The 27,248-nt window shown below is 45.3% G+C and overlaps 1 protein-coding gene across 3 annotated transcripts in view; it reads left to right on the forward strand.

The window, feature by feature from the left end:
* JHY (junctional cadherin complex regulator) overlaps positions 1-27,248 on the forward strand; it is a 103,150-nt gene that overhangs the window by 50,487 nt on the left and 25,415 nt on the right. For all 3 annotated transcript variants that reach the window (XM_079762972.1, XM_079762974.1, XM_079762973.1), the window contains one exon: positions 20,823-21,478. In XM_079762972.1, the coding sequence (XP_079619098.1) occupies positions 20,823-21,478 (656 nt within the window). The remainder of the gene's footprint in view (positions 1-20,822; positions 21,479-27,248) is intronic.

A 27,248-nucleotide genomic window follows, 5' to 3' on the forward strand; every position in this document is an offset into this window, starting at 1 on the left:
ACACTTAGTCTTAACTGTGTCACAGGTCGCTGTAATCAGCCTTCAGACAGGTTACAGGAGACATTCCTAAAACTCCCTCGAGTTTTTGAAAATGGTTGATTTCTTCATCATTTGCATTTATTTATTTAGAGTTTATTATGTGTCGGCGTTGCACTGGGATACATCATTAGAATGTATCACTGAACAAAACACACAAAAGTCCCAGATCTTGTGGGGCTAGCCTTCCGTTAGGAGTTGGACAGTAGACACACGGGAAACCGGTGCGGTGGGATGTGCTGCAGGTGCTCAGGAGAGAAGTGAAGCAGAGCAGAGGGTAAGGCTGCTGGCGTCGGGGAAAATAAAAAGGAGGTGAGAGAGCTCGCCACGCAAAGAACACTCTGGAAAAGGGAGCAGCAAATATGAAGAGCAGAAGGGCCAGAGGGCCTGGGGCCCAGAGAACAAGGGAAAGAAATGGAAGAGGAGTCCTACTTTCCGCCTTATGTTGTTGACAGTTGGCTACCTGGCTTTAGTACAAACAAAACTCTAGCCAGATAAACAAGTGGATTGTATGCGCAATGCGCATTGATTTTTTTCACCCTATAATACTTACTGAGCATGTATGTGCCAGGCATACAGAGCCCCTGTGTAGCGTGTGCGGAGCTTGCCTGCTGCTGTAGGGCTCGGCAGCCCCCACAGAGTCCCTTCTTCTGCCTTCATGGGACTCAGGCCAGAGGGGCAACAAACGTGACGACCAGGTGGCACTGGTTACAAAAGGGAGAGTACAAACTTCTAAGGACAGGTGCTCAGGTGCATCCACGGTAACCTCTGGGTGTCAGGGAGGAAGTTCTATGTCAGCCAAATCGGGACCAGGGGACGAGATTGGTCGGAGTCCGTGTGGGAAAGGGGTTCCCAGGCGAAGAATGGCCTGTGCTTGCAGCAGCGATGACGCTGCCCAGGGCCCACCCGGAGGACAGCACAGGACCCAGGAGCGAGGAGGGAATAGAGGCTGAAGAGCAGAGGGTGCAGGGCCTGATGCATTTTTAATTTTAAGTTTTTAATTTTAAGTGTGAGGGGGGGGCTTATACATTTTTAAAGATTAGGGGCCATGGAAAATCAATGAAGTTTTAAGTAGGTGACGGGCATAATTAATTTTAGGTTGTACAACTTGAGAATCTCATACAGAAAATGAGTGTAAGAAATAATATAGCCAAAGGTTTCCCTGTCATCCAATTTTTATTGAGCACATGCCTGCTAGGACATTATTAAGTGTTCCATAGGATGAAGAAAGTGGCCAACTGCAGAACCAAAATATTGCATGTGCTTTGCCTCTGCACAGCTGAGTAAGTTGTGTACACCCCCAGCGAATCCAAAGGGCTGCCAAGTAGCAGGCGGAGCCTCCAAAGCCACCCTGCCTGGCCTCCTGCTGCCCCCGGCCCTGCCTGGCCTCCTGCTGCCCTGGAGACGCACCGGGCGCAGCGTGGCGTTAGGAGACCAGCCAACATGCATAATGTTTTAGAAATCGAGCAGAGAGCGCACACTGCAGACCCTCATTCTGCAGGTTAACGAGGAAACCCTGAAGAGCGGGTTAAATAACAGGTGTGCTCGTCCTGGCCCGTCTGGCTCAGTGGCTGGAGCGTTGGCCTGCGGACTGACGGGCTCCAGGTTTGATTCAGGTCAAGGGCACGTACCTCGGTTCCTGGCTCGTGCAACCAATCTACGTGTTTCTCTCACATCGATGTTTCTCTCTGTCTTTCCCTCTCTCTTCCAATCTCTCTAAAAAATCAATGGAAAAATGTCCCCAGGTGAGGATTAAAATAATAATCATAAGAGGTGTGTTGGAGTCATGGTAAGCAAACACCACATTTTTAAAAATCAGAATCTGGCCTGTCTTTGTTTGGAGATATGCTAGTTGTTAGCGCCATCAAGGAATGAGAATCGTAAGGAACCTGGTATATTAATGTGAGGCTCCTCACGACATCAGAGTAGAAGGTCAGTAATAAAACACTAAAAAGGAAAGAAGGGCCCAGCTCTCCGGTGATGGCGGACTCAGTGGCAATATGCTATTAAACACGTCTCCGCGTGTGTCTATGCAGATACACCGATTCACAGACGGCTCCCGGCGAAGCACCCACTTCTCCGTGTGGTGCTGGTTCCCCGGGAGCCGATGAGTCTCTTTGACAGAGCAGCGGCCAATCTAGCTCAGCTGTGCTCGGTCTGAGTTGCTTTCCTACCTACAAACCCTCACATCAAAGCGAGGAACATAATGTACAATTTTTTAATGGCTCTAGACCCAGGCTCTCAGGCTCTGCTCCTGCCTTGCCTCGGTGTAAACACCTCATCGAGATTGCCTGCGCTTCAACAATAGCAGCCAAATGCAATTCGAGAACCACAAGCCTTTGAAGTCCTCCCAGCAAAGGCCGTTTTCTAGTCTGGGATAATGACATGCCATGATTGCTGTCTTTGTTGTATCTTTTCAGTAGAGAAGCAATTATAGGCCCCAATTTAACAGAATAGACATTACACAGCTTATGATGCTCAAAATGCAATTTCATTTGATCATTTTCTCAATTTGATTGGTATTAATAGAATGGTTCACAAAAAAAAAAAAAATAGCTGGCAGAGGTTGTGTCCCATTCCACTTTCAAAGAGATAATGTAGAAGCATGCTCTACTTGCCCGGGGACTCTCGCTGGGTGACTCAGACCCGCGTTCCAACCAAACCGCGCTGTGGGCGCATCGTGCATCCTACATCCTCTGGGGAAGGAAGCGTCAGGCGATGTGTTTTCAGTTTGTAAACTGTTACCAGAGCTATCCCGCCATTGCCAGTCTGCCAGTGTCACAGGGAACGCCTGGATTAACTCACCAAGCCCCCCTCACAGCAGCCACAGGGTAACACTGCCCAGCGGCAGAGCGAGGCACGCGCCCAACTTTCCTCCGAGGCTCCGGGCAACAGCTCGTCCAGCCCCGTGTGCCTGGGGTTTGGAAGAGGGTTGTTGCCTTGTCCGTTCAGGCTGCCTGTTTCAGTGGCTCTGTTTTTCTTACAATCGTAGCCTTCGCTTCTCCCAGACAGAGCTGATTGTCCTTTCCAGTGAGCTGGGCTTCCCTTCAACACCGTGGCATAAGGGGTTGAAACGCTGTCGTCACGACGACCAAGTTGTAAAACTTCGTACTTTCTAAGGTGCCCAGTGTTCGACCAGGCCCTGCCGAGGCCGGAGCTGGAGGCAGGAGAGACGGTCCCGACGTGGGCGGCACCTGTTGTCCTCGACGCTCCGTTTCAGCACACCTTCAACTTTTCCCGTGACGTTCTCATTTGCAGAGCAGGCGATCATTCCAAACCTGTTGATTGCTCCCATTGGAACCAGAAAGATGCCATCGTCAACTGGTTCATGTTGATGCTGGTAGTGGCCGTGAAAATTCAAGCATGACAAAGTTTTATTTTTTTTCCACTTTCAGATTAACCTTTAAGTATCCAAACTTCCACACCTCCTATTTGTCCCCCCCACACACACACATGTGCGTATACTATACATACATGTACATATGTGAACACGGTAATTGTGATAAGTAGACATTCAGGTAGAGAAGATTGCATTCAAAATAAAGGAAACAAAATGTTCTTTCTTGTGCCAGAGAAGTCCCTCTGAGTGGGAAGGAATGAGGTTATCTTCAATGTCAAATGCTTTTTAACTCTTAATAAATATTTTTGCTTCTTTTCATACTGAATACTAGTCTGCATGATGTGAGGTAACAGCAGCAGATGGAGAACTTGAACACAGACTTGACAGATTCTAAACCCCGTGTTCTTCCCAGTGTTACACCTGCTGCTTCTCATGCCACAGCGCCCCCCACACACACACCCCGTCCCCGTCCCCGTCCCCGCCCCCCCCCCCCCCCCGGGGAAAGTTGACAAAACCCCTATAAACTCCTGAATGGAAATTTTGAAATCGATCACATCAGAAAGGGGAGGCCAGCATGGCAGGTGATGGAGCCGAGCGGCCAGGGCCCAGCGCGAGTCCCGAGGCCGCAGCTCAGCTCGGGGGCAGGGGAGGTGCTGGTCAGCTTCCCGCTGGGCTGGGCTGCTTTCTGAGGGAGAGATTGACTTGTTCCATGTGATCTCCAGGGCAGAGGGACAGGAGCGAGAGGAAGATGGGTTTCTGCTCATACGGAGGAGCCGTGTGGCATGTGGGCTGCTCACTGGTGGAATCAATGCTCATCGCCTGAAGCGAGATTAAGAACCTAACATTTCACTCCAAGGGGCGGTGGAAAGAACCAAGTTTCCCAACGAAAGGGGATACTCGCAAGCCGCCTTTTCCCCCTTCCTCCCCCCTCCCTCCCTCCCTCCCTCCCTCTTCCTTCCTTCCTTCCTTCCTTCCTTCCTTCCTTCCTTCCTTCCTTCCTTCCTTCCTTCCTTCCTTCCCTGAGGATCCTTAAAGCTGTACTAACACTGACAAACAGGTAACTTCTGCCAGGAGAGGGGCATGCATTTAGCAGCAAGTGGGTGAACATCTACGAGAGGGCACAGAAGGACCAGGGGTTTCCTGGAGCCCCTGCAGAATCTTTTCCAATATGAAGGATGTATAACTGTAACTTTGCTTCTGAAATGCTCCCTGATGCCCAGAATTCCACACAGGACAGAGGCAGTCTTATTTTTAAATTTAGAACAGGTAGCTATTGGAGGCAATGGAGCGCCTGCAGAATTTGGGGACCCAAGTCTTATAAAGCTGCCTTTATCAGTGGTTCCCAACCATGGCTGCAGGTTAGACCTGCATATAAGGGGTGGTGGTTAAAGCATGTTGCTGTGTGGGGCCACTCCAGAGGTTCTGGCTTAATTGGTCTGGGGTGGGATTGCACTGATATTTTTTAAAAACTTCCTAGTTTGTTCTACTATCTTACTAAAGTTGAGAACCACTGACCTATGTCCTTCAAATTCACTGAGTGCCAAACCAAAAAATTCTGCCAGTCAAAGACGATATTTCTAATAAGTGAGTTAGTTTAGCCAAGCTTTTAGACTCTGGGGTCACATTGCCTTCACTACTTCCTAGCTGTTGATTCTGGGCAAGTTACTTACCTCTGTGTCCCTCTGTTTTTCTCTTTTCCAAAAGGTAATAATAATAGTGCCTTCCTGACTAGGTTGTTTGAGGATTAAGTGATAGATGCTAAGTGCTTGGGGCAGCTACTGGCATACTGTAAGCCAGGCGTCCTCAAACTACAGCCCGCGGGCCACATGCAGGTGTTTTTGTCGTTTTGTTTTTTTACTTCAAAATAAGATATGTGCAGTGTGCATAGGAATTTGTTCATAGTTTTTTTAAACTATAGTCTGGCCCTCCAACAGTCTGAGGGACAGTGAACTGGCCCCTGTTTAAAAAGTTTGAGGACCCCTGCTGTAAGCATTCACTGTATATTAAATACTATCGTCATTTCTATTGTTATCATCATCTTTCAGGGTAGTGTTACTTCATTATATTATTTTGTCTCCCATGCTCAAACATCAGTTGCAGCATCTGGTTCGGATAACTGTTGTAAAACCGGGTCCTCTGAGTATGTAGAGCATTTAAAGTAATCAGTAGTGTGACCTCAAGGCACCAATCTTCAGATCATGCCCGAGAGAGAAAACCACTTATTCCCCTTTCTCTTTGGAACAATCCAGGTCCCTGAGGATGAACATGAATCCTTGAAATGAACTGAAAATAAAACCAGTTCTCTTTCTAGGAACCTGAGCCCCATGGCTCTACGACTAACCTGAGTCCAGTTTGCACGATACATGCTTCACCCTCTTGATCTCCCCAGTCAGAGTAACCGACAAGATATTATCCAGAGTGCTGAGGAGATGGGAAATGTTGCCATCGATCCTGAAAACAACTGGCACCAAAGTGCCCAACGGCTAAAATTTACTGCCGAATTGAATTTTAGATGTGTTTCCCGGGTGACTGCTGAATATAAGTCAAGTCTGTGACTGACTTCTTGTCACTTAGGGTTTATTCTTATGCCTGAGAACAGTCACCCACCCTCCAAGGGGTAACACTGGCATCTTCCCAGAGGAGCCAGTACTTGCTCAGCCAGCCAACCTGACCCATTTTTCCAAAGGTTCTATTTCCTAGAGGAAAATCACCATGTCACTCTCTAAACATTCAAAGTTATAACCCCTTAGAGAAGAAAAGCAGGGAGAAAATGCAGGGAAAAGAACAGTTCCAAAATACGTCCACTTCTGTGCTGTTCCTAAGTCGGTTTCCTTTGGAAGTGGCAGTTCATCCCAAGGTGAGAGGGAACGTCCTCTTTGGGTTCCTCTTGTTTGGGACTCTCTGTGCTTCCTGGACTTTAAGTCTATTTCTTTCACCAGGTAGGGGAAGTTTTCTGTCATTATTTCTTCAACTAAGTTTTCAATATCTTGCTCTCACTCTTCTCCTTCTGGCACTCCGGTAATGTGGATGTTGGTACACTTGAAGTTGTCCCAGATGGTCCTTACACTAACTTCATATTTTTAGATTCTTTTTTCTTTTTGCTCTTCTTATTGTATGTTTTTTGCTCCTTGTATTCCAAATTGTTGATTTGATTCTCAGAATTCTGTACTCTACTGTTGAATCCCTGTAAACTATTTGTTACTTCAGTTAGTGTATGCTTAATTTCTGACTGGTCTTCTTTTATGTCTTTGACATTCTCCCTAAGATCCTTGAAAGTCTCACTAAGTCCCTTGACACTCTCATTAATTCCCTGGAAGCTCTCATGAAGATACCTGAGTAACCTTATAACCATGGTTTTGAACTCTGTATTCAGTAGTTTGCTTGCTTCCATTTCTTTCATTTTTGGCATGTGCTCTTTGTCTCTGCTTTTTGGCTGCTTCCCTGTGTTTGTTTCTTTGTATTGGGTAGAGCTGTTATGTCTCCTGGAGTTAGTAGAGTGGCCTTGTATACAGATAGATGAAAGCAAACTAATGGACGACACAGTGTTCAGAACCATATTTATAAGGTTACTCAAGAATCTTCTAAAAACCGCTGAGAAACTTGAAGAGACCTTCAAGGACCTTAATGAGAATACCAAAAAAAAATGGAAAAGGACCAGTCAGAAATTATGCATACACTGTCTGAAATAAAGAATATACAGAGTAGACCACCGCACCCAAAGAGTCAAACCAAAGATCTGGAATATGAGGAAGAAAAAAACACCCAACCAGAGAGGCGGAAAGAAAGAAGAATCCAAAAGTGTGAGGATATCATAAGGAGCCTCCAGGATGGCTTTAAGCGTACCAATATCCAAATTTTTGGGGTGCAAGAAGAGAGAGAGCAAGATACTGAAAACGTATTTGAAGAAATAATGACAGAAAACTTCCCCCACCTGGTGAAAGAAATAGACATACAAGTCCAGGAAGCGCAGAGAACCCCAAACAAGAGGAATCCAAAGAGGACCACACCAAGACACATCATAATTAAAATGACAAGGGCAAAAGACAAAGAGAGAATCTTACAAGCAGCAAGAGAAAAACAGTTAGTTACCTACAAGGGAGCACCCATACGACTGTCAGCTGATTTCTCAACAGAAACTATGCAGGCCAGATGGGAATGGCAAGAAATATTCAAAGTGATGAATAGCAAGAACCTACAACCAAGACTACTCTACCCAGCAAAATTATCATTCAGAATTGAAGGGCAGATAAAGAGCTTCACAGATAAGAAAAAGCTAAAGGAGTTCATCACCACCAAACCAGTATTATATGAAATGCTGAAAGGTATTCTTTAAAAAGAGGAAAAAGAAGAAAAAAGTAAAGATAAAAATTATGAACAACAAATATCTATCAACAAGTGATTCTAAAAATCAAGTGAATTCAAAATCTGAGGAACAGAATAAACTGGTGAACATAATAGAATCAGAGGCATAGAATGGGAGTGGATTGATAATTCTCAGGGGGAAAGGGGTGTCTGTGTGGGGGGTATGGGAAGAGACTGGACAAAAATCATACACCTATGGATAAGGACAACGGCGGGGGGCGGGAACCGGGTGATGGGGAGATCTGGGGGGAAAAAAGGAGAAACAATTGTAATAATCTGAACAATAAAGATTTATTTAAATTTTAAAAAAATAAAAATAAATATATGTTGCCCCATAACATTCCCGAGCTGAAAGGGAACAGATTCTGCATTAAAAAGACATATTGGTTAACTATCCCTGCCTTTGTTTAGAAGTTTTACTCTGAGAGAGAGGGCGATGTGACTGGATAGGGCTGAAAACAGATAAAGCAGTCCTGGCATGGATAAGAGCCTCGGTAATTTCCCCCTTTGGGATAATTTCAGTTTCCTCTGAAGACTGGTAAGAAGGGGAAATACCCTCTCATAATTTTTGGAGCAGCCCTATGCTTGCTTCTGTTGCTTTTTTTCCTTTTCTCTTTTCTAAATGCCGTTTCGGTTTTCTGCCATCTTTCTCCAGATGTCCTGGCTTCTTGTAGAAACAGGTTCTCCTCTCCCCGGTGAAAGTCCTTTGGGAAGGTCTGCCCTGATTGCTTCATTATTGGAGCTGTAAATTCATGATTTTAGTAGCTTCATCCTTTTCCTTCTCTTGAATAGTTTTGGATAATTGATCAGCCAGAACTGCTAGCTTATTAGCATGCATAGTAGGCCAGTTTAATTTATGCTGTTCAACCAGAATTACAAACTCTTCATCTAATCCATCCAAAAATGGCAACTTGAGAAATGGGTAATTTCGGTGATTATTAAAGTTGTCTGGAGACAGATCTGACTGTCGTTTGAAAGTTTTCTTAAAGTGTTCAGAGAAATCAGGCCTGGTTTCGTGTCAGGTCTCCACTTACATTGCTGGGTTTCCTTCCCGTCTCTTTTGGGGGCACCTAAGGAGGGGCTTTGGTAAAGCCAGCGGCTGGTTCCCTGCGTTCATCCTGGTCTCTGTCTTAAAAAACCTGCTATAGGCTTTTCCCCAACAAGCCTTATGTAACGTTTGTGCTGCCTTCCTCTCGGAAACAAACAGGTGTATCAGTTGGGACAGGTCTGAAGAGCCAGGGTCTTGTGTCCTAATTGTTACACCAAATTCCTCGCAAGTCTGACGTCGTGGGGGCGGGGGGGGGGGGGGTGGTGGACATCCCAGCGAGGTTTCTTCATTGTTTTCCACTCGAGGTCACACAGTTCTTACTGGTTCTCCCCTTCCTGGGACTGGCCTTCCCCTAAAGGGGCCACCAGAATGTCTGCTCTTTCTAGCTCACCCGGCTCAGCTATTTTTAGTTTCCTTTTCAGTCAGGGAAGGTGAAGGCAGGAGAGCAGGAAGAGAAGAAAGGAGGGGGAGGACGAAGGAAAATAAGTCCACACAGAAAAGCTCAGCACGTAAAGGACAGAGGGGAATAGTTGGAAAAGAGGGAGGAGTAGGGTTGGAAGCCATTTTTAATTCAGAGACAGCCTCAAACTTTTTTACTAACTTCCTGGGGAAAAGAGAGTTTATCTGTGCCTTGTCTTGAGACTCCTAATTTTCAGTCAAAGTAAGCTTCCCATTCATTTTGTTTCATTTTAGAGCTGGCTTTTTCCAATGGTGCATGCATAAAAATCAATTTGAATATATCAAAAGTTCCCCATTTTAGCCATTTTAACCTGTGATCATTTTTTAGTTAAATCTTTCCATTTCTTTAAATACTTACAAATAAAGCTCTGCATGGATTGTACGCGAATCCTCCAGGATTCTAATAAGTGGCTGTCCCTTTCGGGGCTTGTTGGCCTTGGAGATACCATTTCCCGTTTCGAATTTAGTTTTCTTTTGAAATCTCTAGAATCTGAATGAGCTTCTAGAAATATTATGTTGTGGGTTACAGGGGGCTGCTTGTGGGTTGACTTCCTTGGGGCTTTCACCTCCTGAGCCTCTAGAGCCCTCTCATGTGCCTGGTGTCTCTCTCCGGCGGTCTAATACAGCCGTGGCTGGGAGCACTGAGTGACGGTCCCATGTGTACGTCCCCAGACAAGTCAGTTATTGTTACACTGTCCTGGATGTCCCTGTGTGATCACTTCGTGCCTTGAGATTTCCCAGACTCCCCCACTGTGATATTTAGTTAAGGAATACTACCCAAAACTGGGGCTGGAAGGAGTAGTTGTCTCTCTCATTTAACTAGCAAAGATTTTTTATTATTATTCAGACTCTTAAAAAGCAATCCCAATTGAAAGACCTACCCATAAAAACAAACCCCTTTCTCCTTTCTCTGGGTTAATTTTAATTCAACCAACCCTTATCTTCTGGTGCCGCCTCGAGGGTTTTCTAAGAGCAGCTGAAGCCAAGTGAGGACTGCAACCAACAGCAGGAAGGTCTGGGATTCCAAGAGAGACCTCGCCCAAGGCCACCAATATGAAGCCAGGAGCCAGTGCAGCATAACGGGCCCCTGTGGACCTAGCAGCAGGTCTGTGTCCGCAGGGCGGGCCTGGGTGGTTTTCTTTGGAATCCTGCTCACATCATCAAACAGACGAAAGGTTTAGAGTTTGAGTCTAGGCTGAGGGCTAGCCCCGAAAGCAAAAGCTAGTTTGCAAGTGTCTGATGAGTGGTCTCAGTTCCTCTGAGGAGGAAAAGGGGGGCTTTGGTGCTGGTCTGAAAGGGGGAGGGCGTGAGGATGGGGAGCTTGGTGTGGAGTTTGGAGTTGCTTGTATCTGGGCACAGAACATGGGAGAGACATAGGAGCTAGCAACATACATTTGCATCATTAGAATTCATTGGTGCATTGAAGCTGCCGGAATTGCTGAAATGCCCCAGGTGGGTAGTGGAAGAAGAGAGAAAGGTCTAGAACAAGGCCCTATAAAGAACAGCAGATGTTTAAGAGTGAGCAGAGGTAGAGGTAGAGAGCAGAAGGTGAGACTACAAAGGAATTGCCAGAGAGGTCAAAAGCTGACTAGGATAAAAAAAGTGTCATAAAACAGGAGACATGGAAATTTCAAGAAAGAAAAAATCAGTGAGCAAGGTCAAACTCTGCAGAGACGACAAGTAAACAGATGCTGTGAAAAGGGGGTGATATGTCACCTCATAGATTAGAGTTTCAAATGATTCAGAGAAAACTAAATACCAATAACACAAACAATAATATAAATAATATATATGTAAATGTGTGTGTCTATTTATCTATATATGAAGAGACAGAGAAGGAATGATAAAATGTGGCAAAATGTTAAAAATTGGTGAATCTTGGTAAAAAATATTTAGGAGCTCTCCGTGCTATTCTTGCGTCGTTTTCTCTAACTTTTAAAATAACTTTGAAGTTTGAAAATAAAAAGTTAAAGAAAAAGGTACCCATCGTATTAACAACTGGGAGGTTACTGGAGGCCTGAGCAGCGCAGTTCGGTGGGTGGTGGGAATAGCAGAGTGGCCGCAGGTGCAGAAGGGAGATGAGAGATGGGGAATGGAGCGCCGACACTTTCAAGGTGCTGGGCGGTGGGTTAAGAGAGAAGTTTTAGCGGAGAATGAGATCAAGTGAGAGATTCTTTCATTTTTGTAACATTTAGATGCTGAAAAAAAGGTGAGAAACTAGAGATAGGGCATGGGAAGAAAGAAGTCATGAAGGAATCGATGTCCTTGAGACCATTTAAGCCTCTGTATTGTCCTTTTTAAAATACTGATAATTGATGATCATTCTCGTCTTCTTTTCTTCTTTACAAGCCCCGCAATCCCTCTGCACTTACCTTTCCATGTAGATCTTGCTGTCTTGAGTCATTCTGTGTGCCCTGAGGATCGTCACAGATCTTCCAAATTCCACTTCCGTGTGTACCCAGATCTGGACACAGTACTTAGCGAAGGGTCTGACCCTTGCAGGCCAGTGAAAGGGAGAACACTCCCACCAACAGATTCTTCCCAGGCAAAGAACATGTTGTCGACAAAGAAATAGGAAGTTCTCCAATTAAGAAAAGCTTCAAAAGAATGAAATAAGCCCAGCTGGTGTGGTTCAGTGGTTTGAGCATCAACCTACGAACCAGGAGGTCACAGTTAGATTCCCAGTCAGGGCACATGCCCGGGTTGTGAGCTCGATCCCCAGTAGGGGGCATGCAGGTGGCAGTTGATAAATGATTCTCTCTGATCATTGATGTTTCTATCTCTCTTTCCCTCTCCCTTCCTCTCTGAAATCAATAAAAATATTTTTTTAAAAGGATGAAAGAGGATGTTTTCCTTTATGCCACTCTTAAATTACTCTTGAGTTTGTAGGCAAGGAAAATGAATGGTAGTGTGAAAGGTGTGAAGGATCTTTGACTAATCTCAAAGTCTTTGGGATCATATCCTATGTAAGCATCCCACGTTTCCAAAGAGCTATTAATTTGGTTTTGCCTCTAACACCACCCATATAACTATGCTTCTTTTAAAATCTGAACAGAGTCCTCCATTACTGATGCTGAAAATTAGAGCCACTTGATAAGTATGCTCTAAATTCTCTTAATATTATCAGGTGGAACTTATAACCCAACCTCATTGTACTCATGTATTTGTTTCTTTAATAACTTTTTAAAATTTATATTTATTGTTGAAAATATTACAGATAACCCCTTTTTTTACCACTGGCCCCCTCCACCCTGCTCCTGCTCCAACACCACCACTCCCTTGGGCCTTCACTGCACCGTGGGTTATGCATATATGCATATATGTTCTTTGGTTAATCTCTTCCAAACCCCACCCCAAACCCTGCTTTCCCTCTGAAAGTATTTTTCCTTCACCAGGTTAGGGAAGTGTTCCATGCTTCTATGTCCCTCGATCTACTTTGTTCATCAGTTTATTTTGTTCATTAGATTTTACATATAATTGAGATCTTCTCTGACTGACTTATTTGCTTAGCATAAGACTCTTCAGGTCCCTCCATGCTGTCTCAAATTACACTTGACACACAATATTATATTATTTTCAGGTGTACAACCTAGTAATCACTTCGATAAACCTAGTATCCATCTGATGCCACACATAGTTTTTACAATATTATCAACTACACTAGAGGCCTGGTGCATGAAATTCGTGCACTGGGTGGGGGTGTTCCTCAGCCCTGCCTGCACCCTCTCCAATCTGGGACCCCTCGGGGGATATCCAACTGCTGGTTTAGGCCTGATAAATCAGCAGTTGAACATCCCTCTCACAATCCGGGACTGGTGGCTCCCAAGTGCTCGCCTGCCTGCCAGCCTGATTACCCCCTAACCACTCCCCTGCCAGCCTGATCAACGCCTAACTGCTCCCCTGTCAGCCCAATTGCCCCCAACTGCCCTCCTTTGCAGGCCTGGTCTCCCTAACTGCCCTCCCCTGCAGGCCTGGTCACCCTTAACTGCCCTCCCCTGCAGGCCTGGTCACCCCTAACTGCCCTCCCCTGCAGACCTGGTCCCCCCAACTGCCCTTCTCTGCAGGCCTGGTCGCCCCTAACTGCCCTCCCCCACTTGCCTGATCGCCCACAACTGCCCTCCCCTGCCGGCCATCTTGAGGAGGCCAACTTGTGACACATGGGGGCAGCCATCTTGTGTGAGGGTGTGATAGTCAATTTGCATATCACCTCTTTATTATATAGGATTCCTTATGCTGTACTTTACATATACCCATGACTATCTTGTAACAATTAATCTGTACTTCTTAATCTCTTCTCCTTTTTGACACCCCCCACCCCAATGCCCTCTCCCACCTGACATCCATCAAAATGTTATCTGTATCTATGGGTCTGTTCTTGTTTTGCATGTTTGTTTATTTTGTTTTTTAGATTTCACATATAAGTAAAATCATGTGGCATTTGTTTTTGTCTGTCTGACTTATTTCACTCAGCACAATGCCCTCTAGTTCATCCATGCAGATAGCAAGATATCATTCTTTTCTATGGATGAGTTATAGTCCATTGTATATAATGAACAACTTCTTTATCCATTCATCTATGATGAACACTTAGGTTGCTTCCATATCTTGACTATTATAAATAAACATATGGATGTACAGTACATGTCTTTTTAATTTAGTGTTTTGGGTTGTTTTGTTTTGTTTTGTTTTTCAGATACATACCCAGAAGTGGATTTGCTGGAAATTTCTTTATCTCTTGTTATAACCTCTGTTTTAAAGTCTACTTTGTCTGGTATAAGTATTGCTACCCCAGCTTTGTTTAAATTTTTCATTCCCATTTCCATGAAATATCTTCTTTCATCCCTTGATTTTCATTCTATGTGTGTCTTTCAATCTGAAGTGGATCTCATACACAACATATGTATGGGTGTTGTTTTGTTATCCATTCAATTCTTGTATGTCTTTTGATTGGGGCATTTAAGCCACTTGCATTTAAAGTAAATGTTGATAGATATATATTTATTGCCATTTTATTATTCATACTAGAGGCCCGGTGCACGAAATTCATGCACGGGGGGGGGGGGGTCCCTTAGCGCAGACTCCCCCCTATCCTATCTGGGTTCCCTTGAGGGATGTCTGACATCCTTCTCACAATCCAGGACTGCTGGCTCCCAACTGCTCACCTGCCTGCCTGCCTGATTGCCCTTAACCGCTTCTGCCTGCCAGTCTGATCACCCCTAACCACTCCCCTGCCAGCCTGATTGATGCCTAACTGCTCCCCTGCCAGCCTGTTTGCCCCTAACTGCCCTCCCCTGCAGGCCCAGTCACCCTCAACTTCCCTCCTCTGTCAGCCTGGTCACCCCTAACTGCTCTCCCCTGCAGGCTTAATCGCTCCCAACTGCCCTCCCTTGCAGGCCTGGTCCCCTCCCAACTGCCCTCCCTTGCTGGCCATCTTGTGTCCACAAGGGGGCAGCCATCTTTGACCACATGGGGGCAGCCATATTGTATGTTGGAGTGATGGTCAATTTGCATATTACTCTTTTATTAGATAGGATAGAGGCCTGGTGCACGGGTGGGGGACCTGAAGGGTGTCCCAGATCAGGGTGGGGGTTCCCTTGGGGTGTGGGGCAGCCTGGGCGAGGGGCCTGTGGTGGTTTGCAGGCCAGCCACGCCCCTGGCAACCCAGGTGGAGGCCCTGGTATCTGGGATTTATTTATCTTCTACAATTGAAACTTTGTAGCCTTGAGTGGAGGCCTGGGCCGGCCAGGGTGTGCGGAAAGCTTGGCTTCCTCCATCGCTGGGGACAACTCAAGCCTCCTGCTCTCTCCAGCTCCGTTGCTGCCGCCATTTTGTTGGGATTTATTTATCTTCTATAATTGAAACTTTGTAGCCTTGAGTGGAGGCCTGGGCCGGCCAGGGTGTGTGGAAAGCTTGGCTTCCTCCATTGCCGGGGAAACCCAAGCCTCCTGCTTGCTCCGTGGCCACAGCCATCTTGGTTGGGTTAATTTGCATACTCACTCCTGATTGGCTGGTGGGTGTGGCTTGTGGTGTAGTGTGGTGATGGTTAATTTGCATATTACTCTTTTATTAGGATTTTTTCCTTCTTCTTAAAGAAAACCATTTAACATTTCTTTTAATACTGTCTTGGTGGTGATGAACTTCTTTAGCTTTTTCTTGTATAGGAAGCTCTTTATCTGGCCTTCGATTCTAAATGATAACTTTACAGGGTGGAGTAATCTTGATTGTACAGTAGATCCTTGTTTTACATTACTTTGAATGTTTCTTGCTAATCTCTTCTGGCCTGCAGAGTTTCTGTTGAGAAATCAGCTGTTTTTATGGGATCTCCTTTGTCGGTAACAAATTGCTGTTTTCTCACTGCTTTTAAGATTCTCTGTCTTTAACCCTTGGCATTTTAATTATGACGTGGACCTTTTTAGGCTCGTCTTGTTTGGGACTCTCTGCCCTTCCTGGGCATGTGTGTCTTTTCCTTCACCAGGTGTGAGAAGTTTTCCATCATTATTTTTTCAAATATATTTTCAATTTCTCTCTCTCTCTCTCTCTCTCTCTCTTTCTCTCTCTCTCTCTCTCTCTCTCTCTCTCTCTCTCTCTCTCTCTCTCTCTCTCTCTTTTTCTTTTCTCTTCTCTTTCCAGCACTCCCATGATGCTCAAAGTTATCCCAGAGGCTCCTAAAACTATCCTTGTTTTTTTTGGATTCTTTTTTCCTTTATGCTGTTCTGATTAGGTGTTTTCTGCTTCTTTATCTTCCTATAACTGATTTCATCTTCTGCTTCATCTACTCTATGGTTGGTTCCTTGTAATATAGTCTTCATTTCAGTTATTGTACTCTTTTTTTCTGACTAATTATTTTTTATATTTTCTGTCTCCATTTCCATGTTTTCTATCGCTTTGTTGAAGTTCTCACTAAGTTAATTTACTCTTATTATAAGTTCACCGAGCATCCTTATAACCAGTGTTTTGAACTCTGCATCTGGTAGATTGTTTGTCTCCATTTGTTTAGTTCTTTTCTGGAGTTTTGTTCTGTTCTTTCATTTGGGACAGCTTTCTTTGTCTCCTCATTTTGGCTGCGTCCTGTGTTTGTTTCTTTGTATTAAGTAGAGGTGCTTTGTCTCCTGGTCTTGGTAGCATGGCCTAATGTGGTAGGTGTCTTGTGGAGTCCAGTGGCACAGCCTCCCCAGTCACACAGACTGGGCACTCCAGGCATGACCCCTCTGTGAGCTGTGTGCACCATCCTGTTGTAGCTGAGCGTTAATTGCTGTTGGCACATCTATAGGAGGTGTTTACCCCCAGGCCTATTGGTTTTGAGGTCTGGTGAGACCACAATTAAGGATCAGCTGTGCAGGCCTCACCCCACAACTTGCTTCAGTTGAGTTCTAGTGTCTGGTGACGCCACCCCTTGAATGTGTTGCTTGGGAGGTGGTTGTGTAGTGCTTTGGCATGGTCTGAAGCTGTCCACCAGGTACATTGGCTCTGAGGTCTCCTGGGAGGTGCAGGACAAGGTAAGCCACCCAGCATGAGCTACAGTGTGATGGATGCTACTTGTGCTGGGCGTGGAGGTACCCAGGAGAGGACAAGCCAAGCTGTGAGCGAAGGCTGGCTGCTGCTAGTGCTGAACCTGGGGCCACTTAACGAGATGTATGGGGCCACGAAGAAGCCAGGTCCTGCTTGTTTGGGGTGTGTGAACCTTGGAGAGAGTTTAGGAAAGTCCACACAGGAGCCGAGGCAGGCTGTTTGTATGAAAAAGCCACTGGAGGCGCTTTTGGTGAGCCTGTAAGGGGGATTGGGTGGGGTCTCAGGGAATCAGTAGGGCAAGGTGAACAGAGTGAGACATTGATGGAGACTCAGATATGGCACCTGCCTGCTGGTTCTGCCGGGGGAGGCTCAGCACAGAAACAATGGCCTCTGCCAGCACTCCGTCCGGGCGAACGCTGCCCTCCCGGTGTCTGTGGTGCCTCTCAAGCTGCTTCCCCGCCGGAGCTCAGAGTGAGTGAGGCAGAATAAGTCCGTGTGCAGCCCCTGAAGAGGGACTCCAGCAGCCTCCGTCGCACTCAGCCAAGATCTCTACTGCTTGTTTGTTTTTTAAAGGGACCAAAGTTCTGCCACCTTGAAACTGTTTTTCTTATATTAATTTTAAGCTATTTAAAAATATTTTTTTATTGATTTCAGAGAGGAAGGGAGAGGGAGAGAGATATAGAAACATCAACGATGAGGGAGAGATAGAGAGAGAATCATTGATCGGCTGCCTCCTGCACACCCAACAACGGGGATCGAGCTCACAACCCAGACATGTGCCCGGACTGGAAATCAAACCGTGACCTCCTGTTTCATAGGTTGGTGCTCAACCACTGAGCCATACCGGCTGGGCTCCACTGATTTTACAGCCAGAAGTTATGGGGACTTCCTTTCCTGGAAGTGGAGCCTGGGCTGGGGGACCTGGTGTGGGGTAAGACCCCTCACTCCTCAGTGGGGACCTCCACATCCAAGACATCCCTCCTGATTTTCAATCACTATATGTGGTTGTGGGGCCAGCCTGTTCCATGTTTCGGCCGCTTTCACCAGCCTCCATGTAACTTCCTTTTTATACCCTTAGTTGTAGGACTTCCATTCAGCTAGATTGCAGGCAGTTCTGAATGATGAACTTCTTGGTTGAGATCAGAGCATATATTCTCCGCTCTGCTTATGCCATGTAAACAGCAAAGCCATGAAAGACGAAACGTCTGGGTGCCGCCTTTCACAGGGTTGGGGGAAACTTCTCTCAGATGGCCCAGTGGGAACAGACATTAACTAAGGTCGGGTCTCACCAAGAAATTATCATCCTAGCATTAGGCACCAGGATGCCCGGGCGCTGACAGTGCGGCCGGAAGACCCAGCTCTGTGTGCGCCAGGAAAACCTCCAGCCATTAAGCAGTTGCTCTGAGTGCATTCAGCACGGGCTGACTGTGCCTGTGGGTAACAAAAGAACCCCAGTGAGAGCCGATGAAATAGAGGGTTTCAGTGCTGATGGAGATTAAATAGCCTGAGAATGGCTTCGTGTATTAACTTCAGGGAACTCAGCCCTTACCACCTAAAGTGTGACACCTGATGCCTCCATTGTAGGTTAATAAATCCTGGGTAAACCACAGATCTCAAGTAGGCTACTGGGAAAGTAAGAGAAATCACATCAAGCCCATAAGTGTCTTCCTTTCTGGGGACTGAAATGCCACCTCTGGGCACTTACATTTATGTGAATAGCGAATTTAACACTTGAGACGAAGTTTCATGAAACGATGAGTCCTTGACCTTGTTGACAATGCGCCCTGGGAAGAACACTGTTGTAACCTGAACTGTCAGCAAAGGTGTAACATGACTAAACCCAAGATTTCAGGTCTGTACCCAGAAAAAAAAATTCGTAATAGGTTTATTTTTCCTTTTTTTTTTTTTGGTGGAAATGAGGAAGGAGAACTAAAGCAAGTACAGTTGGATGGCAGCAAAAATAGAGTTTCTGGTCACTTATTTTTCTAGCAATTAAAAGACTGAGCAGGTATGAAAAAGATGACCTTATCAGCATCAATACATGTTTATAGGTCCCAGCAAAGGGTCTTCTTGCCTGACACGGACAGTGATGCCAGCCATGGAAAGAGCCCCGTGCTTCATGAACACACCTGTGAGACTGTAGAGAACAGGTTTTCTGGATCCACTGCAAGGAAGGGTGCTCTCGGGCACCTGCAGAGCCTTCTCGCCCACATTCCCATGCGGCTCAAGGCACTGCCTGGGAGGAAGAACTTGTCTTTCCCTTTTTAAATCATTGGTTTGAGAGAGAGGGGGAGAGAGATCAATTTGTTATCCACTTATTGATGCATTCATTGGTTGATGCTTGTGTGTGCCCTGACTGGGGACCGAACCCACAACCTTTCTCTGTATCTACCAGGGCAACCCTCTAAACAACTGAACTACCCAGCCAGGGACACAGCCTGTCTTAATTGGAAAACAGAAAAGGAAGTTTTCTTTTTTGGAGCATCACAGGTAAAAAAAAAAATTAAAATTTAGAGGAGCTAATCAGAATTTGGCCAGTCCTCCAGAAGTCTCCAATTCCGAAGAGAACATACTCTAAATTTCAAATTATAAGCCATTCTTACTTTAAAAATCTGATGTAATAAGTAAAATTCTCTATTATGTTTTAAATAGTGTCCCCTTATCATTGTAATGAGATTTCATTCAAAATAGAATACCACCTAAATAATCAAGAATAGGATGAGTCTTAGCGATTATATCAGGAAAGTGAAATAAAAGTTGAATTCATTGCAATACTTTGATCATTCTTCATAGCAAGCTAAACACTTTAAGCAAAAACATGATTTACTTACTTTAAGTTTCTTTTTCTCAAATGATCCTGGTAACTTGCATATTTTGATTAATGTTTTGTGGATTCAGACCACAGAGCTTTCATTCGCGTGTGTTCAGAAAGGAGACATGAGCCGCAATTATGTACCAGGCGGATGCATATGGCCACCTGACTGTCTTCAGCGAGCAATCAATCATTCTTTCCAATGGCTTCTTAGCTCAGCGAATTTTTCACAAAGTAATGAGTGCTTTATTCCTTGAAAAATATTTCTAAATGACTTAGTATATAGTGTATCTATTATATCAGGAGTACATTTTGTTGTTACAAGACTTTGAAAAGCATGAAGACTGTTGTGAAGTTGAAATATTTCCCCCAGATGTTTGATTGCCTACGTACATGCTACATTAAGGAACCGAAGCAAAACAACCCTTGTGGTTTCACAGACGTCCTATCAGAGTGCAGACTCAAAAAATCCAATTTGTTCCATCTGGTGAAGAGGTCATTTCTAGCTGCTAAACTACATGAGTAAAAGATAAGTTGAAGTGTATTTCATACTAAACTTGTGCCTGGTTGGTAAAGCAAATCATTAATGTTCTTACTAGTTAATATTTTTTAAATATTCATATTCGTTAAAGTAAACTTGCCCTAGCTGGTCTGGAGCATCAGCCTGCGGACTGAATGGGTCCTGTCTTCAATTCAGATCAAGGGCATGTACCTTGGTTGCAGGCTCAATCCCCAGCCCTGGTCAGGACTCGTGTGGGAGGCAACCATTAGATGTGTCTCTCTCACAACAATGTTTTTCTCTCTGTGTCTCTCCTCGTCCTGTCCACTCTCTCTAAAAATTTGTTAATCCTCACCTGGAAAAATATCCCCGGGTGAGGATAAATAAATAAAGTAAACAAATATTTTGCATTTTCTTTGTATGCAGCTCTTTAGAGGTAAAGCTTCTCTCCCCACCCCAACTTAGTAACATTTCATTTTATAAGATTTTAAGTCAAAGTCTTGTCCTTGATAGAAAGTCCATTCTAAACTCTCTATTTCTCTCTAGAAAACGTATAATCTAAAATCACCAGGAGGAGTCGCCGAGCTGTCTCCTCTCATGGCCTGAGATCCAGAACCTCTGTGGTCTCTGTCCCCTTCAAAGCCACGGTCACCTTCCTGCGAGTCTCAGCTCCTCAATGAAACACTAATTTGAATGTGTGAAGAGTGCCGATCTCTTAATTTTACATTAACCCAAACTATCTTTTTGGAATTACCAGGAACACTGGTCTCAATACGAAAGTGCGACATCGAGTCAGGAACCCAGAGGGCGGTCTCCCGAAGCGGCCCGTGGCCAGCAGCCTTCCAGAAGAGCGGCCGGGCACAGGGCTCGCACCCAGCAGACGCACAAGCACGGCCTCAAGTCCTTGGTGACGGAGGAGCTGGTTTTCAGTGAGGGAAACCCGACAAACACCCCCAGACCGCAACAAACTCAGAGCAAGCCTGGCGATGCTTCCAGAAGGCGTGAGACAGCGGTGGTCACGCACGCCCCCCGCAGGGACTTGCAACACTCAGGGGCTCCTCGGGGCCAGGGTCCCCATGGGACCTCCCACAGATTCGCTCCACCACAGCAGACTTTTGACAAGGTGTTATTATACAAAAATGCTCCTGGCTATCACTCAGTGATGACTTTTAATAAAAAAAGAGGACGCAAAGACCAAGAAGAGGACAGAATTTCATACCGGCAGCTACACATGAACACTCTTTCCCATATGGACTTGAACTACCCTAATGGACTCACTAAGAGACAAGTGCCCCTGAGTTACAAAGGCTCTCAGTCTGCTTCTAACTTAAATGTTAACAGAGCAACTGAAACTAAGAAGCAACCCAAACCAACTTACACAGAGACCAGATATAAGAACTTGGAAATATTATGGTAAGAATGCTGTTTTCTCAAGTGGTTTTCTAGAGGAGAAAGACAGCAGAGGAAGAATGGGAAGTGGCGGGGGGTGGGGGGTCATGGCATGGTCAGAGGAAAGGAAAAATTTACCTAACAGCATTCTTGGCTCCAATTTCTGCCTAAAATAGTCCACTTTTCATGTATTTCTTTTCTTTTTCCCTGTCTCCTCTACTGTTTCCACTCTAGTTAAACCAGAGGTTGGAGGGAGGGGAGAAGGAGAGAAAGATGAAAGACCCAGGCTTAGAATTTTCCTGTCTGCCACTGGCCCCATCTCCAATGGATTATGACGATATACCAGCCTAATAAAAGGAGTTGGGGAATTCTCTCCTATTTTGCATTCTCCGGGATACTTCTATTACTTGAAGATTTCACAGAATTTTTTGTAAAACTATTCAAGTCATATGTACTTTTTGTTTCACTTTGTTCTATTGTTTGTAGGCAGATTTCAACTTTCACTACTCACGTTGATTGTGATACTCATATATTTGAATTGATTTCTACCATCTTGACTGGTCCTTCTTTGCATCTTTTTTTTTTTGAACTGATAGAATATTTTTTGTTACTTTTTCCCTAGAAAAAGGGAAATGCATATTTATCTTTCTATTGGAAATATGTATTCTCTTTCTATTCTTTTACCTTACTTATTTAACTATTCTGGTGTAAAATTAATATTTCCATTCTCCTCTAGAATATATTCCATATCAATGGATCATTATTACCAGATCACTATTTCTGCCATACATATTATATTTTGTTATATTATCCAAAACCTTATATCTCCAAAACTAATCATTACTTTTATTGTTATACTAGAGGCCCGGTGCACGAAATTCGTGCATGGGGGCGGGGGGTGTCCCTCAGCTCAGCCTGCACCCTCTCCAATCTGAGACCCCTCGAGGGCAGTCGGACATCCCTCTCACAATCCAGGACTGCTGGCTCCCAACTGCTTGCCTGCCTGCCTTCCTGATTGCCCCTAACCACTTCTGCCTGCCAGCCTGATCACCCCCTAACCACTCTGCTGCCAGCCTGTTTGCCCCCAACTTCCCTCCTCTGCCGGCCTGGTCACCCCTAACTGCCCTCTCCTGCAGGGTTGATCACCTCCAACTGCCCTCCCTTGCAGGCTTGGTCCTTCTCAACTGTTCTCCCTTGCAGACCGGGTGCCTCCCAACTGCCCTCTCCTGCTGGCCATCTTGTGGTGGCCATCTTGTGTCCACATGGGGGCAGGATCTTTGACCACATGGGGGCAGCCACATTGTGTGTTGCAGTGATGGTCATTCTGCATATTACTCTTTTATTAGATATGATAGAGGCCTGGTGCACAGGTGGGGGCCAGCTGGTTTGCCCTGAAGGGTGTCCCAGATCAGGGTGGGGGTTCCCTTGGGGCGTGGGGCAGCCTGAGCGAGGGGCCTGTGGTGGTTTGCAGGCCAGCCACGCCCCCTGGTGACCCAATTGGAGGCCCTGGTATCTGGAATTTATTTACCTTCTACAATTGAAACTTTGTAGCCTGGAGCGGAGCCAAGCCTCCTGCTCGCTCCATGGCTGGCAGCCATTTCTGTTGGGGTTTGTGTATATCTTCTATAATTGAAACTTTGTAGCCTTAAGCAGAGGCCTGGGCTGGCTAGGGTGTGTGGAAAGCTTTGCTTCTTCCATTGCTGGGGGCAACCCTAGCCTTCCACTCTTTCCAGCTCCGTTGCCGCCGCCATTTCTGTTTGGATTTGTTTACCTTCTATAATTGAAACTTTGTAGTCTTGAGTGGAGGCTTAGGCCGGCAAGGGCAGGCGGAAAGCTTGGCTTCCTCCGTTGCCTGGGAAACCCAAGCCTCCCTCCTGCTCTCTGTGGCTATAGCCATCTTGGTTGGGTTTATTTACATACTTGTTCTGATTGGCTGGTGGGCATGGCTGGTGGGCATGGCTGGTGGGTGTAGCGGAGTGATGGTTAATTTGCATATTACTCTTTTATTAGGTAGGATAGAGTCAGTGATGTTATTCTTTTTTTAAAGAATTTAGTGGGCTGATATCTATATATATATAAGCCTAATATGTTAAGTGTCTGACCGAGCGGTCGACCAACTGGTGGCTATGACGTGCACTGACCACCAGGGACAGATGCTCCAACCAGTAGGTTAGCTTGCTGCTGGGGTCCAGCGGATTGGGCCTGGGCAAGACGGGGCCAGACAAGCCCTGGAGCCTTCCCATGGTCATTTCTGTGGTCCCTCCCTGGCCACTGGCCCCTAGCAGCCCCAATTGGGACTGGGTAAGATGGCCCTGATCAGCCCCGATCACTGGCCAGGCAGAAGGTCCCACCCGTGCACAAATTCATGCACCGCACCTTTAGTTAGTTAATAAAATTATATAGGTTTCAGGTGTACAATTCTATATACATCATCTTTATGTTGTACTAGAGGCCCGGTGCATGAAATTCATGCAAGGGGGATGTCCCTCAGCCCAGCCTGCACCCTCTCCAATCTGGGACCCCTCAAGGGATGTTCGACTGCCCATTTAGGCATGATCCCGATAGGAGTGGGCCTAAACGGGCAATTGGATATTTCTCTCACAATCCAGGACTGCTGGCTCCCAACTGCTCGCCTACCTGCCTTCCTGATTGCCCCTAACTGCTTCTGCCTGCCAGCCTGATCACCCCCAAACCACTTCCTTTCCAGCCTGATTGATGCCTAACTGCTCCCCTGACAGCCTGATTGCCCCTAATTGCCCTCCCCTGCCAGCCTGGTCACCCCTAACTGCCCTCCCCTGCAGGCCTGGTCACCTCTAACTGCCTTCCCCTGTAGGCATGGTCACCCCTAATTGCCTTCCCCTGCAGGCCTTGTCCCCCCCAACTACTCTCCCGTGCAGGCCTTGGTTCCCCGCATCTGCCCTTCCCTGCAGGCCCAGTCACCCCCAACTTCCCTCCTCTGCCAGCCTGGTCACCCCTAACTGCCCTTCCCTGCAGGCTTGATCACCCCCAACTGTCCTCCCTTGCAGGCCTGGTCCCTCCCAATTGCCCTCCCCTGCTGGCCATCTTGTGGTGGCCATCTTGTGTCCACATGGGGGCAGCCATCTTGTGTGTTGGAGTGATGGTCAATTTGCATATTACTCTTTTATTCGAGGGGCCTGTGGTGGTTTGCAGGCCAGCCACGCCCCCTGGTGACCCAAGTGGAGGCCTGATATCTGGGATTTATTTATCTTCTATAATTGAAACTTTGTAGCCTTGAGCGGAGGCCAGGGCAGGCCAGGGTGGGCAGAAAGCTTCGCTTCCTCCATCGCCAGGGGCGACCCAAGCCTCCTGCTCTCTCCAGCTCTGTGGCCACTGACATATTTTTTGGGTTAATTTACTCGCTCCTGATTGGCTGGTGGGCGTGGCTTGTGGATGTAGCAGAAGTACAGTAAATTTCCATGTTTCTCTTTTATTAGATAGGATTTTGTGTTCACCACCTCAAGTCATTTATCCCCACCTTACCTTCCTACCTCTCCCCACCTTTTCCTCTGCTCATCACCATGCTGTTGTCTGTGTCTGCCACTTTTGTTTTGTTTAATCCCTTCACCTTTTTCACGCAGCCCCCCAAACCACCTCCTCTCTGACAGCTGTCATTCTGTTATCTGTACCTATGAGTCTGTTTCTGATTTATTTGTTAGTTTATTTTGTTCATTAGGTTCCACATATAAGTGAAATCATATAGTATTTGTCTTTCTCTAACTGACTTATTTCATTTAGCGTAATACTATGCAGGTTGATCCATGATGTTGCAAAGGGTAATGTTCTCTTTTTTATGGCTGAGTAGTATTCCATTGTGTAGATGTACCGTGGCTTTTTATCCACTCATCTACCAATGGGCTGCTTGGGCTGCTTCCAAAGCTTGGCTATTGTAAATAACACTGCAATGAACATAAAGGTACATACATTATTTCTGATTGGAGTTTTGGATTTCTTCAGATGTATTTTAGAAGTCAAATCTCTGGGTCAGAAAGCAGTTCCATTTTAAATTTTTTGAGGTCACTTAATACTGCTTTCCACACTGGCTGCACCAATATGTATACCCTCCACATCTTCACCAACATTTGTTTGTTGACTTATTGATGATAGCTATTCTTACAGGTGTCAAGTGATAATTCATTGTGGTTTTAATTTGTATTTCTCTGAATATTAGTGACATTGAGCATACTTTCATATGTCTATTGGCTACCTGTATCTCCACTTTGGAGAAGTATCTATTCAGGACCTTTGCCCATTTCTTAATTGGACTGTTTGGTGGGGAGAGGTTGGTGTTGTTTATAAGTTCTTTCTAAAGTTTTAATATTAAGCCCTTATCATAGGTATCATTGGCATATATGTTCTCCCATTCAGCAGGTTGCCTTTTCATTTCATTGATACTTTCCTTTGCTGTACAAAAACTGTGTAGTTTAATGTAGTTCCACTTGTTTATTTTTTCTTTTGTTTCTCTTGCCCAAGGTGATATATCAGAAAAAATATTACTATGAGAAATGTCCAAGATTTTACTTCTAGGATTTTTATGGTTTTGAGTCTAACATTTAAGTTTAATCCATTTTTATTCTTGTGTATTGTGTAAGTTGGTGGCCTACTTTCATTTTTTTTTTTTGCACATATCAGTCCAGTTTTCCCAACACCATTGATTGAATAGACTGTCTTTACCCCAGTGTGTGTTTGTGCCTCCTTTGTCGAATATTAACTGACCACCGTAAAGGCGTGGGATTATTTCTGGGCTTTATTCTATTCCACTGACCTCTATGTCTGTTTTTATGCCAGTGCCATGTTGCTTTGATTACTATGGCCTTTTAGAATAGCTTGGCTTGCCAGTGTCCCTGACTGGATATATGCTACCCTCCTAAAGTTTCCTGTTTGAACTTGGCTCTGAGAATCTCTGCAAGTTTCTTTCTGAAGCAGAGTGCCTTAACAACGCACGTGACCTGTCCTTGCTCTTGATTGGAGGTCAGGCACATGGTCTTTCCCGATTGGCTAATTCAAAGGGAGGGGTTGGCCCTTGCTCTTTCAAGGGGAGCAGCAAGCCATGCGGCCAACATGGCGGCTGCCAAGTCACAGTCCAAAATGGAGGCTGTCTAAACTATTCTTTGACAGAAAAGATGATTTGTTTATTCTCACAACAAATAAGGAAAGCGCAAACTGAAATCCCTAAAAGATAGACAGCCACAATTATATTTCAGACAAACAGACAGAAATCTCACTAGCTGTTTCTGGAGGCTGAACCCTGAGAGGGAGAGCAAGAAGAGCCCCCAAGATGAAGAATTCTTGGCAGCTGCTGGGACGTTCTTGCAATCTCTCTCACGCTTTCAACCACACAACACACAACTAGGCTTCCCCGACGTGGGACTTGCCTCTTCTTTCAACAAATTAAACAGCAACAAAGAGACACAAAAAAAACATCAACACTCTTATACAGGGTCACAGAACACACTAAATGTTTATACCAGAGAATGCCCAGCATTAAAATTACCAAAGCAGTGTCTTTTGTCCCCGGTTCAGGAACTGCCCGTCTCTAGAATTTCAGTATATTCCCAAGGGACTCTTTGAAAATGGCTGTAGACATTTGTTAACTTCAGAATAGTTCTGAGACAGTCTCTGAAAATCTTTTTTATTAATTTCCATCTTATTGGAAGAAATTTTTTTTATACTTTTCCTTAGAAGCTTCTAGTTTCCAAATCAAGATATGCTTCCCATATACTCATTCAGTTTAATTTCAGAGCCAGCATTTTCTAATTTCTGCATGCAGAATATT

The sequence above is a fragment of the Cnephaeus nilssonii genome (assembly GCF_951640355.1).
Source record: "Cnephaeus nilssonii genome assembly, chromosome: 22".
Lineage (NCBI taxonomy): Eukaryota > Metazoa > Chordata > Mammalia > Chiroptera > Vespertilionidae > Cnephaeus > Cnephaeus nilssonii.